At 37.9% G+C, this 17,348-nt stretch overlaps 1 protein-coding gene across 1 annotated transcript; it reads left to right on the forward strand.

Annotated features, from left to right (window-relative positions):
• The first annotated feature begins 276 nt into the window (after positions 1–276).
• Positions 277–1,657, forward strand: LOC145054013 (RING/U-box superfamily protein). Its single transcript, XM_079002144.1, has 3 exons — positions 277–700; positions 932–1,119; positions 1,201–1,657. Exons 1-3 carry the CDS (start codon positions 500–502, stop codon positions 1,559–1,561), a joined length of 750 nt encoding a protein of 249 aa, XP_078858270.1. The 5' UTR covers positions 277–499; the 3' UTR covers positions 1,562–1,657.
• Positions 1,658–17,348: the final 15,691 nt, after the last annotated feature.

Raw genomic sequence — 17,348 nt, forward strand, 5'->3', positions numbered from 1 at the left:
TTGAGAAAGCTTCTATCAAATACATATTGTCTGACCGAGTCAGCCCAAATCGCCGACTTAGTCCGAGTCAGACGGTAACAAACTGGTCTTAATAACCTTAGAAAGTTGGTAGATCATTATTTTCTCTTTTCCAAAACAAAATCGAGTATTGGGCTATTGCAATTCAAAAAGCCCAGCAGACAAGGTTCCATACTTCGATAGCCGCCACTTTATCTGTTCGGTGTAGCAGTTGGGTAAAAACCAAAAAGTCAAACACGAAATTTAATTTTCTTACATCTTCCACGTGAAATCAATGTTCCACAGATTACCTTTACCAAATTCAAAAAGGCATCACCTTTTTCCAGCTTTTACTTGTGTTACAACTTACACACTGATTCATCACTCCCAAAACATAATCTTTATCATGTCTGTGTATTCACTAATTTTACTTTGTCGTGATATTTCTTAAACTGATTGCAAATCTAGCTGTAATCAGGGTTTTTTTCGTGGATACCGTTGAATGACGAGTGCTTCCAAGTTATTTCACAACAGAAGGATTCGATTTGGTGTTCACAACAACGCCGTCGACGACAAAGACTCAGATTCCTCACCAGCGAAAGGAAATTCCTCCCGCCAAATCACAAATCGCCGGCATCACAATCGCCGGAATCTCGAAGGCTCTGACACTCCCTCTCGGCGTATCCACCGTCATCGCCACTCGGTACAACCAAAATTCTCTTTGATATGTGATTTGAACGAACCCTGACTGTAAATTATGTCCAAAACAACAGCAATTTTAGGTATACGTTAAATTTGAAATTTGATAGGTAGACACGAGGTTTTGTTGGTCTGATCTCTTTTCTTGCTTCTAGGGTTTAGGATTTATTTATTTTTCATTGAAATTCCTCAAATTAGTCGTAATTCCATGCTTTATGATCATCCCCATGAATAGGAGCTAGTTCAGCTGGAAGCAGGTGGTAGTCATGATCACTCACCCTCTGGAAGCATCATCAATTCAGAAGATTTCAGAAGCATACGCAGATGGGGCACCACTGAAAACGATAGGCTTCCAGGAGTTGTGTTACTTGCAAGGGAAAGACTCCTCGAAAGATTGAGAGGTGTCCATGTTTCAGAAAACAGGTAATCTTTCTTAATTGGGTGGATTCAATTCCTGATCATGAATCAAATTCAGACTTAATTTTTTATCTTGGGATACAATAGGTCTTCATCCAGCCTTCATGAAGATGATGATTTATTGTACAATGTCTACAATAGCTTCATTGATGAACCAGTTTCGGGAGTAATAGCAATGCCATCATCAACAAGAATACTTACCCCTGGACTTTCTCAAGATGCCTTAAACTGCTTGTTGATAAAGGTTTACAAATACGATGAAAAAAGTAATGAAATCCCAAGTGCATCAAGGGAGTGTAGTATTTGTCTTGAAGGTTTTGAGGAAGGTGATGAACTGATAAACCTTCCTTGCATGCACAGATTCCACTCCTGCTGTTTGTTTCCTTGGGTTGAGGTTTGTGGGGCCTGCCCAAACTGTAGAAAAGTTGTGGTTATAAGTAGCAACTAACTTGTTTCTTGATTATATTTGTTGTGTATTATTATCCTTGTCTTTACCTTCTAATTCATGATCTTAAATATAGAAGATTACAATCCTAACAAATAAGAGGATATCTTGTTTCCTAGCTTACAAAATCTCTTATCTATACAATATTGTATCATAATTTATTCCAACTATGTGGCGAATCTTGAGTAAATTCTCCATCACACATCGTAGATCTGAAGCTTAGATTGGATATGATCATATGAAGTCGAGGAATAGATGTCTTGGTAGCGCATTTGTGATGAAATCCTTGTTGGAGTTTTCGTTAATTTTAGTAGGTGTGAAGGTTGTCCAACATAGGTGGGAATATGAATGTTTTATAGCCTTATAAGGCTTTATCTCACCCATTTAACATGGGCTAAGAAACTAAGATGAGCTCGACATTGGATTAATGGCTTTGGGTTTCTAGTTTTCTACTGGCAATAATATATTAAGGTAATTCGGATAAGGTTGGTTTTTTGAACGTATGACTGTTTGAAAGTTGAAAAACAATTAAGAACACTTGCACCATCCATAGCATTTCAAATCCTATTGTTTTTTCCTATGAAAGCATTCACTAGATTTGTAGAAACGAAGTTCTAGTGCATGTTAATTATTGATAGTTGTATCCTAAATTTAGACGATCATTGGATTAATAGCTTTGGTTTACTAGTTGGCTATTAGCAACAATATACTAAGGCAATTCAAATAAGGTTGGGATTTTGAACATATGAGTGTATTGAAACTAACAGTTGCTATTTTGAGGATCTATAAGAACACTTGCACCATTAACACCACTTCAAATCACCTTGCTTTTCCTATGAAAACATTCACTAGATTCGTTGAAATTAAGTTCCTGAACTTAATTATAGACAATATTATCTTAAATTCAAACGTTAATGAACTATTGCATGAGTAGGGAAGGATTTGTCTTAGGACATTAATGCAAACATTTGAATGTTTTTTTTTCTACAATTCTACATCATATTGCAAGTATTTATTTTATGTTTTATGTTTAAGCTAATATACTATCAAGACTTCATTTATTTTCGTTTACTTTAAAAGAAAAAGAAAAATATCGGTTCACCTCACTTGCTCCGAGTAGTATTACTACTTAGAATTGATAGGTGCATCTTATTTACTTTTTTTTTCATAGTTTATTTTAACATATGTATTAAAAAGAGATTATAGTGATCGAAAGACTTAATTTCATTCCATAGTTTACATGCCATATATAGGCAGATTACAAGTTGTTAATGAACGAATCTACAGGAGTACATATAGGAGATATTATAGGATCTCTTTGACTATACAATCAAATATACATATGGAATAACAATGAATTATAAACGTGATGTAAAGCTGTGGGCTGTTGTGATTCATGTGGGCTGCTGTGATTCTGTATTGGGCTCCATATCCTTAATACGCCCCTGCAAGATGGAGGCTCCATCGGAGACTCCAATCTTGGATCTGTTTTTCAGAAATGGTGCTCGTGTAAGTGGTTTGGTCAGCATATCTGCAAGCTGGTCTTGTGAATGAACGTGAAGTACTTTGAGAAGACCCGAGGCAATTTGTTCCCGGACAAAGTGATAATCAAGAGCCACATGCTTCATTCGCGAGTGATAGATTAGATTTGCACAAAGATACGTAGCACCTGTATTGTCACAAAAAAGTGTTGGAGTTGTAGTTGTAGGTACGCCAAGCTCATGAAGTAAAATTTTAAGCCAATTTAGCTCAGCTGAAGCATTTGCCAAAGCTTTGTATTCTGCTTCGGTAGAAGAGCGAGATACTGTCTTTTGTCGTGTGGATCGCCATGACACAGTGTTGGTACCCAAATACAGCAGATAGGCTGTTGTAGAACGACCTGCACTATGAAATCCACCCCACTCAGAGTCGGAGAAAGCCGAGAGCATGAGTGAGGAATTACAGTTAAGGACTAGATCATGATGAATTGTTCCTTTAAGGTAACGAAGGAGATGTTTGAGAGCTTGCCAATGAGTTTGACGAGGAGTATGCATGAATTGAGAAAGTTTGTTTATGGCAAAGGAAATATCGAGATGAGTGAAAGCTAAGTATTGGAGGGAATCGACTAGTTTGCGATAGGGGGTGGCATCAACGGTGGGTGACTGATCAAAAAGAGATAATGGTTCTGTGGCGCTTAAGGGAGTGATAACATCTTTGGCACCTTCCATATGGAATTGGTTTAGAATGTCTTGGATATGCCGATGTTGAGATAGCAAAAGACGGGTAGGAGTTGGAATGACTTCAACCCATAAGAAGTGATGAAACATACCAAGATCTTTGAGAGAGAATTTGGTGCTTAAAGTTGTGATAAAATGAGTGAGAAATTTGTTATCATTGTCCGTTAATACGATGTCATCTACATAAACCATGAAATAACACGTGATGTTTTGATAGTTGTAAATAAAAAGGGAGGCATCAGCTTAAGATTTTTGAAAACCGAACTTGAGGAGAAAGGCTGTGAGTTCAATGTACCAGGCTCTTGGTGCTTGTTTGAGGCCATAAATGGATTTCTTTTGTCACAACTAGGAATTTGAAGCCTTGTAAACATTGAACAATGATAACAAATGTGAACCAACAAGGTGAAAGCATGTAAGGTGCTTATTCAATAACAACAAAATTTCAATCAAACACTTCATACATGCACTGCAAATAGCCAACAAACAATTGGAAACCCTAGAAATCCTTGTTTGAGTCCATTTTGGACTAGGATTTCCTTATTGGGCCCAATGGACCAATAAGCTTCCAATTGGACTATCTTGGGCTTAAACTCTTGAATGGGCTCTAATTTGGACCCACTTTCATTTATTTTAATATTTTGGGCCATATTGGGCCTAGAATGAAACAAAATGTTTAAATGGACCTTATTGGGCCATAACTAACCTAATTTAGCCCTAATAGGTCATAAAAATCATATTTATACTTATTTGGGCCAAAAATCACTCATCATAACCATAAAATTTGGGCTTAAGCATTTAAGGCCCAAATACTCTTTCTTCCCTCTCCATTCTCGGCCCAAGCCTAATCCATGAAGAAGAGTTGACTTATGCTTGCCACCTCAGTTTTACATGGAGGTTATCCATGCAATTGACCCAAATCTCCATGCACCATCTCATCACACTCTCTCTTCTTCCTCTCTTTCTTTTCTTTGGCCGAGAGCAAGAGAAACACACACACTTCACAACTAAATTTCTCTCTAAACCACTCAAGAATCATCCACCCTCCTTCATCCAAAAATCTCGAAATTTCTTGTGTTTCAAGAGGCTTTCACCAAGTAATTCATCATCTAAGGTAAGTTGATGACAAATCTATGATCTAACTCACTTCTTTTCATCAAAAATCATCTCTTAATCCATTCAAACTCATGATCTTGCATCTTAGAGCACACTAAGTTCGAGATCCATCCAAGGAACTTGCTAGGGCCGAAAATAGCACCAAACTTCTCCAAATCTTCTTCAAAAACCGAAACCACACTCAAGGTGAGCTTCATACCCCTTTCTTTTTGGTTTTTATGAGTTTTATGGGGGAGAATACAATAAAATGTGTAGATCTATGTGTATATATATGCTATGTGTGATTTGATGCATGTATGTGTGTGATTTCTTGTGTATTGTGATGTATATGTTACCAAAAAGGGTGTAAACCCGAGATCTAAGACATGAGAAAGGAAATAAAAATAACTTAAGCTATTTTACACTAAACAAGTCAAGAAAAATATGATGATAAGGTTGTGATGAACATACTATAACATAAAACCCATTTTTGGGCTTAAAATGTCAAAAATACAAACTTGGGGTAAAAATGAACAAGTCACGGTTTCTTGAAGGTTAAAAAGATTCAAAACAGTTTCTATAAGTATTTTTCTGAATATTATAAATTTATAGGGACTTAAAATGTAAATTTTTAACCTAATGGGCTAATTATGGGCTTCTCGGCCCAATAAGCCTCAAAATGCAAAATTTATAAGTTTGAGGGGCTGGAAATGGAATTTTCTGTAAAACAGGGGTAATTAGCATAACAAAATGTTTATAAGGTTCAAAAATGCTTTTCATTATAAAAAAGGACTAAAAATGCAAACTTTTTAGATCTTGTGCCAAAACTGTAAAAGTTGTGAAAAATGGGTCCTTAACCGAGAATTACTATTCTAGAAGGGCTGAAGCTGTCAACTAAATAAACTTTGGGTTAAAATCATGTTTTCATCAAATAAATTATACAAAAGTGTCAAGAAAAGTGTTTTAAGGACTAAAAATGAAATTCTTTTGTATAAAAGGACCAAAAGTGTTATTTTTATAAAAGGAAGGAAATGAAAAGGACCAAGCTCCATTTTCAAACAAATTAAGTCAATAATACAAAATACAAGATCCACGACTATCGACGAAACGGAAAACAATACACTTTCAACAATAAATATCGTTACAAAGCAAATTGATTCGGTCTCGAATCAATAACAAAACAAAATCGATAAACCCATGCATTTCAATGAACACGCGATAATTATGATGAACTAACTTACAAACTTTGGGCTTAGAAGTTTCAAATCATGCTTGTTGGGCCTTGCTAGCCCATCAACATGATCTTTGGGCCCAAAGGGAATATGCTTACGTGATATTGGGCCTTCTATGACCCAATTCCACGTAAAAGGACTTTCAATAGCTCTATTGTGTTATTGGGCCCTAATGGCCCATTAGTACTGCTAGCGAGGTCGAGAAGTCAAATGCGAGTGGGACCAAGTGTCTTTCGCAATCCCGGTAGCCTTGAATAACTCATGGAAATAAAGGGACTTCGTACTCTCCTATCTCCTCGGTTGTTGGGCTTATGAGAAATCAAAGTAAACAGATTCAGGACGATAAACAAGAGCAATCATGGTGGGTGGATTAAGTGAGTAGTAACGGCCGACGCCTTTAAGGATCGTTCGTAAACTGTAGTTATAAACTAGTTATTTTCTCTAATGCGTGATTATAACAACTCACAACCCTAATTAATCCAATGCCACCCGGGTAATCATAATAATTCGACGTATTGGTATAAAAATAGACAAGTCACCGTATTTTATGTGTTGGGAAAACGTCGGGTTTTCCCGGGAAGTTCAACAATTTCACTTGCGTGATTTATACAAAAGTTCAACAATTATACATGTTTTAACAATCAACAAGCATATATTCACGGATCTTCACACTTTTTATAAACAATGATCTTTTCAGAAAATATCGGATTTTCTGGGTTTTACAAACTACACCAAATCATTTTACTACAACATTACTTATGAACTCACCAACATTTCATATGTTGACTTTTTTCAAAATAACTTGTATTCTCAGGTAACAGATAAGCCGAAGAATAAGTACCAAGTTATGTCATGGTGTTTTGCTTAGATTATCTATCGAACAGTTTATGTTATGAAATTGTAATGTCTAAAACAATGTACTGGATGTAAACAATATCAGTTGTATTATTTCAATGCATGGTGATGAATGATGTTATGATTCATGTATATTCATTGTGATGGTATTCAATTTAAGTCACAAGAGCCCTCGGACGTTTCCGCCGTCTGGTTCGGGGGTGTGACATCTTTAGTTTGCATCTGTGATACGAATATTGAGGGTGAATGTAACCAGGGGGTTGAGACATGAAAACCTCTTCATGAAGGGTACTGTGTAGAAGGCATTGTTGATGTCTAGTTGACGTAATGGCTAGTTGTTTGATAAGGCTATAGAAAGAATTTTTCGTATGGTAACAGGTTTGGTGACGGGACTGAATGTGTCAAAATAGTCTTTCCCGTATTGTTGAAGGAATCTCTTTGCTACGAGACGGGCTTTGTATTTAGAAATAGAACCATCTGGGTTGCGTTTTATTCGGAAGACCCATTTGTAGCCAATCGGGTTATGAGAGGATAATGGAACAAGTTCCCAAGTTTGATTTTGTAAGAGTGCATTGAATTTTGAATCCATGGCACTCCTCCATTTTGGATCTTTTAGTGCTTGGTTGTGAGTAGAGGGTTCAAGGGTAGGTGGTATAAGATGTAGAGTAGTGATGTTGACAAGATTGTTGTTGTAATATTTTAGATTAGGTTTGCGAGTATGGTGAGGTGGGGTTGGAGATGGATGAGGAGATGGGTTTGGAGATTGAACTGGGGAAGGTGGTTGCGAAACAGGTTGAGGTGAGTGAGGCTGAGGTGAAGCGTTTTGAGGTGAAGTTGGTTCAAATTGATCGTTTTGGGAGGCTGATGTAATAGGTGGTGTGACAGCTGGTGTGGAGGCTTGAGAGGTGATATGGATAGGTATTTGTTGTGTAAGGGATGGCGTAGGACATCAGGGAGGGTTGGAGGAGCTGGTATTAATATTTTTGGGTGGGCCTAGTGAGGTGAAAAAATCATCTGGTTTAGGTAGGGCAGTTTCGGTTTCATTGTGGTATGGAAAAATATGCTCGATAAATTCAACATGGTGTGAGTGGTAAAGTTTGTGAGTGGTGGGTTCATAGCATTTGCAAGCTGACTTTGAGGTTGAGTAACCAAGGAAAATGCATTCTGCATATCTGGGATGAAGCTTGGTGTAACATCCCAAGTTCGGAAGCAAGAAGTTGGAGGGTGATAAATGTAAATTAAGGAAGCTACTCGACGAGTAGGTATGCTACTCGTCGAATCGGAGCGGGATTGATCGCGGGTTTAAGTGGCCAACTCACCGAGTCAGCGGTGGACTCGACGAGTTGGTGCTGAATTGAGAAAACCCTAATCTCGAGGGTTGCACCCTATTTAAAGGACTTTATGTCCTTCCCCCAGCCTCCTAATCCCCCTGAGAGTTCCAGAAAACCCTAATTTCGTGCAAGGCTTCATTGTTGAGGAGATTGGGACTTGGAAGAGGAAATTGTTGGAAGGAGCTTGAGAAATTGGAAGCTAGCATCAAGGGGTTTGTATAGATCTGGGATCTACATCAGATTTGGGCACATCTCTGAGGTAAGGAGCCCTTATCTTAAGCTATTTCCTTTGTGGTTCATCCTTGGTGGTTGTTTTGGGAGTTCTTTAACTTGGTTTGGAGACGTATCTCGGATTTGGAGTTAGATTTGGGGTTGCTACTCCAGATCTAGACTCATGATGGCCTAGAATGTCATAAAGCTTCATTCTTTGAGTTGTTGGTGAAGCCCCTTTGTCTAAAACCCAAGTCCTAGTATGTTTTGGTCCTATATCTCCTTGGTTTCACGTAAAGTTAGCAACTTTATGTGAGGGTTAGATTGTAGAAGGGTGGATTTATGGATTGGAGCCCCTGCATGGCTCGAAAAGCTTCTGAATGGATTGAGAACTGGAGAGACTCGGCGAGTCACATGGGTGTACTCGACGAGTTGTATGAACATGTGCATGGAATCGACGAGTTGGAAGAACAACTCGGCGAGTCTGTTGAAGATTGCCTTGGACTCGACGAGTCTGTTCTTGGACTCGGCGAGTCAAGTCGCAGACCCCAACCTCTTTTGGTTAAAGCCTTGGATTAAGTGAGTCGGTCGGCGACTCAGTGAGTCGGACAGGATGGGACTCAGAGATCGTTGGACTCGCCGAGTCTTGGGGCGACTCAGCGAGTTGAGTCGTATTATGGGAGTTTCTGAGTATAGGAACTCGACGAGTCGTCGGGGTGACTCGGCGAGTAGAATCAACCAGGAAGGTTGACTTTGACTGAGGACTTTGACTTTGACCAAGAGTTGACCAGTTTGACTTCCGAGGGTATTTTGGTAATTTTGGGTATTTAAGGAATTGGTTGTTTGGTAGTGTTCTGGGGTGAAGATCGTGTCGGTGTTCGGAGCAGCCTGGTATTATCTTTCCAATCGGCAATTACAGGTGAGTTCTTGTAGAGACCCATTTTTATAACGAACGGTGAGTGCGGAAGAAATAATCTTGAGATTAATCGTGTATCAAAAATATCAAGAACATATGATGAGATCATAGAAGATGAAAAAGAAAGAGAGAATATTCATAAGAACTTGGTGGGAGAGAAACTCTCCCTGGGTGGGAGAACCCACCACTTTCTCTCTCTAGAGATTACATTGTAGAAAAGTAACTCTTACAAGAAGTGAGAAAATGAGCTAGCTAACTAATAAGTGACCAACTCTCCCTTTATATAGGAGGGAGAGTATTTACACCAACAATACAAATAAAGGAAAATTACCACCTAATAATCACTCATTATTTGTGGAGCATTTACATGCACCAACATTCTCTCCCTAAATGCTTACAAATGATGAGAGATACAATAAGTGATACAAGGATATAATACAATAATCCGACTAGCATGTGTGGTAATAAAATGAACTCAAGTGCTGAAATGTCTCTGAAACTCTGAAGTGTCTGTGAAGTCTGAAACTGGCCATGAATCTCTGAAATGAAGGTCTTCGGCTTCAAAGCACAACCAATGAAGTAGAAAAGATAAGATCCAAATCTTCAAACCAATCATAATCACCCAAAGAAGGAGGTCACCATGAGTAAGTAGAAGATCCAATAAAAGAAACACTTCGTCTTCAAAAGTCTGAAAAACATCTCGAGTTCTCGAATCATAATACACCGAACTTCTTCAAAGAATAACCTGCTAAAAATGTGAAGCATCCATAAAATGAAGTCCGGATAAAAATAATGTGAGTCCAAAAACATGGTCTAGCAATGCCGAAAATTTGATCCAAGGACCAAAAATAAGTGCCACGTCACATTGCCAAAATAATCTTCGTCTTCAACATATCACAAATCCAAACTCGTGAAACCATAAGATCTGAACTGGATGCGAACACAAAATCATCCTGTGATAGAGTCCGAATAATAAATAATCTGAATCGAAAAACATCGAGTAATGCCAAAATTTTGATCCGTGAAGACCAAAAATAAGTGCCACGTCGCATCACTAAATAAATAATTGTCTTCAGAAGTCTTCAAAAATCCAAACTCAAACAATAATAACCAAATTCGGATGATATTCTCTCCCTATTTTTGATAACCAATGATCGGATATCAAAAATCAACAAATCATCGGATGGAGAGTGTCGGATACCAAGAGATAAGAGAAGCTCTCCCTAGATGTATGAAGGGTCTTGATAAGAAACGAGAAAGAGTAAAATAAATACTCTTGTGGTCATGAGAAAGCGGGTGACAGTTGCTGAAGCTGTGCTGAGAAAATTTGTTGTGCCAAAAATATATCCAAATATCCAAACTGCGGTGCCGGAACACTTGAAGTGGTCTTCAATAGAGAATAAAGTCCACATGCTCAAGATACATGATTCGTCAACCAAAAATCATAAGCAACAAGTCATAAAATCCCATAACGTGAAGAATGCGAAACAACTTTGGTGATCAATTGCCGTTGCGGTGCAAGCGTCACAAAGATAATATGAAGTCCGACTGCGTTAGGAATATTCGTCCAATAATAACCGGCATGAAATGAACCAATGTGACAATCCAAGGGTGCAATTGTGGCAAAAATTGGTGTTAAAAAAAATAATTGTTTTTTTTTTAAAAATGGTTATAATAAAAAATGGCTAAATAAAAAAATTGGTGTAAAAAAATAATTGGTTAAATAAAAAAAATTGGCTGAAAAAAAATTAATAAAAAAAATAATGTAAAAAAAAAACTGAATTAAAAAAATAAAGGCTAGAAAAAAAATGGTTATAAAAAAAGGGGAGGGGAGGAAAGAAGGAAGGAGGGAAGGAGGGGGGAGGAGGAGAGCTGAAGGGAAGAAGGAGGAAGGAGGGAGGAGGGGGCGCTGGAGAGAGGAGGAAATCCGGAGTCAGGTGGCTGCGGTGGGAGGTGAATGCGGATCAGAGGAGATGGGTGCGGACGATGGGTGCGGTTGGGTCTTGGTCTCGGATGGAGCTGGCTGCAGTAGGCGCGTATGGGGTCAAGCTGACTGCGGATGGGCGAGGATCAGGTGACCGCGGTGCGAGGGCTTCGGACCGAGGCTGCGGTCCGAGGGGAGTGACAGGATCCGAGATTTCGGTCTTGGGAGACTTCGGTCAGCAGGGAAAAGGTAGATTTGGGTTGCGGATTGTTTTGGCTTCTGACCTCGGATCAAGGCATAAGCGGGGCTTTTTGGCTGCGGTTCTAAGGTTGAGAGGGGCTGCGGACCAAGGCTAAAAATGGCTTCTGAGAGGCTTCTTAGGGGACTCCGGTAAGCAGTTTTTGGCTGCGGTTCGGGGGTCCGGAAAGGGCTGAACAGGTGACGAAAAATGCTCTATTTTCATGAAAAATGGTACCGTAAAGGCCATTTATTCATATTTTAAGAAGGGAATATTTTTATAAAGCATTCTAAGTCAAAGGAGGGTCTTGGGAAGGCAAAAAGAAAGAGTGTGCAGGGGGTTTTTAGGGACAAAAGGTGATGGGATTTGACATTGTCACATGGTTTTTGCTTGGGAAGGCAAATAAAAGTGAATTACTCTTTACCCAAAAGAGCTAAAAGGACAAAGTGCTTTTTACAAACACAATTTACGACCATATTTCTTCAAATTAAGATTTACAGCAACAATTTAAAATTAAGAGATCTGAAGATGATACCTCTCATGATGAGAAAAGGTGCTGGGAAAAATCTTCAAAAAAAATTCTTCACTTCCTTCATGAATAATAAGCTCATAATCTTGTGTCTTCACATACAAGAAAAAGAACTCCCTGGAATAAAGTCTTCAACAAATTGGAGACCACAAAATTAATTTCTCTTCCCATTTTTTACTTCTTCAACAACAACACAATTTCTTTTAAGAATATCTTCTTCCAGCAGAGAATAGAACGATCAGCAACAGCAACATTTTTATTTTGTTGAGATAGAATCACCCAAATGATAGAAATAAGAAAGAACATCATATAAAAAAAAAATTCGGTTTGCAACCCGAAAATTTTTCTTGTAGAAACACGGAAAAAAAATCACAAGATAATCACCGAAAGGGAGTCGTTCCCTTGAACTAATCGTGAGATCTTCAAGGTACGACTCTGATACCAATTGTAGAGACCCATTTTTATAACGAACGGTGAGTGCGGAAGAAATAATCTTGAGATTAATCGTGTATCAAAAATATCAAGAACATATGATGAGATCATAGAAGATGAAAAAGAAAGAGAGAATATTCATAAGAACTTGGTGGGAGAGAAACTCTCCCTGGGTGGGAGAACCCACCACTTTCTCTCTCTAGAGATTACATTGTAGAAAAGTAACTCTTACAAGAAGTGAGAAAATGAGCTAGCTAACTAATAAGTGACCAACTCTCCATTTATATAGGAGGGAGAGTATTTACACCAAAAATACAAATAAAGGAAAATTACAACCTAATAATCACTCATTATTTGTGGAGCATTTACATGCACCAACAGTTCTCCTCACTATATCGATAGGGTCTATGGCACCAAGGCCGGCCCTTTATCGGATGGGAATCTAGGTATTGTTTGTTATGTTATTCCTTTGCTAGATATGCATCCTGGTATTTAGGATGATGTTATGTTAGTGATCTGGTTAAGGTTGGTACCCGGTATATAGGGTAATGTTATGCTAGTGACTGGTTAGGTCGGAATCCTGGTTAGGATGTTGCAATGTTATTGATATGCTAGATACATCCTGGTTTAGGATGGTTGCTATGTTATTGATATGCTAGATTTCATCCTGGTTTAGGATGGTTGCTATGTTATTGATATGCTAGATACATCCTGGTTTAGGGTGGTTGTTATGTTATTGATATGCTAGATACATCCTGATTTAGGATGGTTGCTATGTTACTGATATGCTAGATTTCATCCTGGTTTAGGATGGTTGCTATGTTATTGATATGCTAGATACATCCTGGTTTAGGGTGGTTGTTATGTTACTGATATGCTAGATACATCCTGGTTTAGGATGGTTGCTATGTTACTGATATGCTATGAGATCTGTTAGACTATTTGTCACACCTCAAAACCAAGAACGGCGGAAACGTTCTAGGGCGGAGGACGTCATATACAGTATCACAACAATGAAAAGTAGTAAACAAGCAACAACATCATCCATTGCATTAATAATATAATTATTATACAAGTGTGTTCTGTTAAATTTTGATAAACACTAAAGCATAAATCAAAATGAAAGATGAGTCTTGAACGAGCTCCATCTTCCATAATCCTTGCATCGGTACCTGTCTATGATGACCTGAGGATACAAGTAATTTTGAAAGAGAGTATCAACTTTGAGGCTGGTGAGATCATAAGTATTTTAGTGTCTTAATTTGTATGTAAATACTTGTATGTATTTGAAATGTAAGTATTTGTATGTATACGAATTGTAAGTATTGAAAATGTAAATGAACTGTATGTATGAAAATGTTTGTAAAACAACTGTAAACGTTTGAAAAGCCCTAGAAATCCCTATGATTCCTATTAGTAACAAAAGGAGTCTTCTACCAAGACTTAACTGTTCTCAATGTAGTCTTCTACCAAGACCTAACTGCTCTTAATGTAGTCTTCTACCAAGACCTAACTGTTCTGAATGTAGTCTTCTACCAAGACCTAACTGTTCTGAATGTAGTCTTCTACCAAGACCAAGCTGTATTAGTATTGCCCTTTGGAACAAGGGCAACTAACAATGTTAACTGAAGACATCCGTAGATGTACATTTACCTCTGTTTCTAACAGCTGGGTATAGGAATAGTCAGTCCCCAAAAGTATATCTGTAATGGTATCAACCGTTGACATCCGTGGATGTGCTTTTACCTCTGTAGCTAACAGAGATTCTAGGAATGGTCAATCCTGCAACGTATCCTTTGGTACTAGGATATTAAACCCAATCTATCTTGTCGATTATGTGATTGAATCACAAGGTAAAGATAAGAATGAGGATTATATAACAGAATCTATACATATAAAATGTACTAGTAATCCTTGTAAGTGTACTCATGTAAATTTGATCATGTGACCATATCTATGTAATAGTATGGTAATGTACTGTAATGTTCTAGCTGTAGTGTACGTGCTCTCTATCTAGCCAGTATAGTAATGTACTGTAATGTTCTAGCTGTAATGTACATGCTCTCTATCTAGCAAATATAGTAATGTACTGTAATGTTCTAGCTGTAGTGTACATGCTCTCTATCTAGCAAGTATAGTAATGTACTGTAATGTTCTAGCTGTAGTGTACGTGCTCTCTATCTAGCAAGTATAGTAATGTACTGTAATGTTCTAGCAAGTATTGACTCATGAATGAACTGACTCATTGTATAGTATCGCGTTCTAGTAATAGTTCTAGTATCTTTCTAAACTACCCATATGGTAGTTTACTAGGAATCTAACTGGGACATATGAACATGGATGTATACCCTTGCTACCTAAGGGCATTGGATGAACTGGAAGGACCTTTTATGTCTATATATGTACACGTGATATATAACTAATATTTAAACGACCTTCGGACGAGTACCCGATATCCTATCAGACCACATCCAAATCGAGGAAAATGAAACAAGGTGGATAGCCTTCCTAAGCTTTTTAAACATTACTTATATAACTATACATATAGAGGCATGCAATTTATAATATAAAAGCATAAAATAAGTTTTGTAAAACCTTTGAACATAATTATTATCTAAGAAAAGATCGACTTGATGTCAATTTATAAAACGTTTTGAAGGCATGGGTTTGATAAAACAACTTTGGTATAAGGAAACATTTGTTTGAATCACAATTGTAAGTAAGTTTGAAATAAAACATATGGAGTAAAATGTACAATGTAATAAGGAGTTCTAAACACATAAAGTGTTTATGAAAAACATTTGAAGTAAACTGTTTGATAAAACGGCTAATGAGTAGCCAACCATTGGAATGCTACTTATTAATCACATGTGATTAATATAATAACTAGCATTATTCTACTTGTATCCCCCCCCCCCATAAAACATTTAAAATAGTTAAAACATTGATTAAGGGGTATGAACTCACCTGTAGTAAGTGGATCGGAAGGAAGTGTCGGATAAGTGCTTGGTGTCAAGTGAAGACTTAGACACGCACGAAGATCCTAATAACATATAAGGATATATGTATATACACAATTAGTCTTTAAACAACTAATAAACAAAGTTAAGACACTCTAGGAAATGCTAAACACTTTATACAAGTGTTATACGTCTCAAGGGTTGCATCTAAGTGTTGTAAGGAAAGGCTAGTGTGTTTGGGGTCCAAGGGTAAACTCCCTTGGAGTTTACGGTTTTGATGGTCATGACACCAAGAGTTTACAGCAGCAAACTCTAGAGTTTACGGCAGTAAACTCTAGAGTTTATGGCAGTAAACTCTATAGTTTACGGTCGTAAACTCTAGTCCTAATGACTAGGTGTAGTTTGGTGGTTTAACAAGCCTCTTGGAGCAATTCTACTAAGTGGTTTGGCCTTTGGAATGGACTAGGGCATCAAAACACCTCTTTTGAGGAGTTTACGGCCTCATGGAGTTTTCTCTTGGGTTCATAAACCATAAACCCATATGGAAGAGTTTAAAGCCATGTTTTCAAGTCCCTAACACAATTAGGTAAGTGTATGAGCTAGTTTCTAAGCCTAAGGAAGGAAAATGACCAACTTAAACTCACTTTAGGGTGTTTACGGTTTTGGGAGATCCCCAAACCGTAAACCCCTATATTTGATGGTCTTTGATGTTTTTCTAGGTTTAAACTCAATGAGGAAGGGTTTAAACATGTCAAGGAAGGTTTAAACATCAACTAGGGCTTAGATTTGAGGCTTAGACACACTTTGGTGTCATTTATGGTGTTTACGGTCCAAGCATCTCCTTGGACCGTGAACACCTCAAGTCTTGTGTTCTTGACATATTTTCTTGAGGTTTAAATGTAATACTAGATTAAAATCACTCAAGGATAGAAGCACTTACTAATGGAAGGCTTGATTTGTGCTAAAAGGCCAAGAACACTTAGTGTGTGTTCTTGGTGTTCTTGGTGTTTTGGAAAATCTAAACAAAACACATAAATGAATGGATGAATAGATGCACAAACACTATATTAAGTGTTTTACTAACTTGAAATGGTTAGAACACTTACAACTTTCAAGATTTGGAATTAAATCTTGGATGATACCTGAGAGGATATTTTGGAGTTTACTCTTTTGACTTTTGGGGAGTAAACACAAATGACTAACTTTTTGGGGAGTAAACTCATACATAGGCATGAGTTTATGGTTTTGGTGATTTCTAAACCCAAAAACATAAAAGTTTGGTCGGGTGTTTCTAATACGCGAAGTGTTTGCGGTTTTCAAAAATCAAAACCCGAGACGACACTTTCTTTCACCCGTTCGTTTAAAAATAATATTAAAATAATCAAATGAACTTTATATTTCTTAAAAATAAGAAATAATGACATTGACTTATGATACGAAGGGGTTGACTTTTAGGGTTTGACCGAATGGAAATTTCGGGTTGTCATACTGTTTGTCTAGTTAAGGATTGTTATGCGATTAATTGTTTAATTGTACATATGATTGTTTGACGGGGGTCGGGTTGAGGCTGGTCCGGCTTTGTGCTGTAGGCCAACATACCCAGGGCAGACCGGATATTCTGAAGGCCCATCGAGCGGTTCGGATAGGCTGAAGGCCCCAAGAGGGCGGACCAGACGTGCCGAGGCTCGGAGAGTGGACCAGGCCGACTGAAGGCCCGGTGTGGGCGGACCAGTCATACTGTAGACTCGATGTGCATGGCTGTTCTATTTGCGATATGTTATGAGTATGTTTATGTGTGGTTGGTATTTTGGGGGTAACTCACTCAGATTTCGGGCTTACAGTTCAGTGTTTTGTT

Source organism: Lactuca serriola, chromosome 5 (genome assembly GCF_051521515.1).
Source record: "Lactuca serriola cultivar US96UC23 chromosome 5, Lser_US96UC23_V15, whole genome shotgun sequence".
Lineage (NCBI taxonomy): Eukaryota > Viridiplantae > Streptophyta > Magnoliopsida > Asterales > Asteraceae > Lactuca > Lactuca serriola.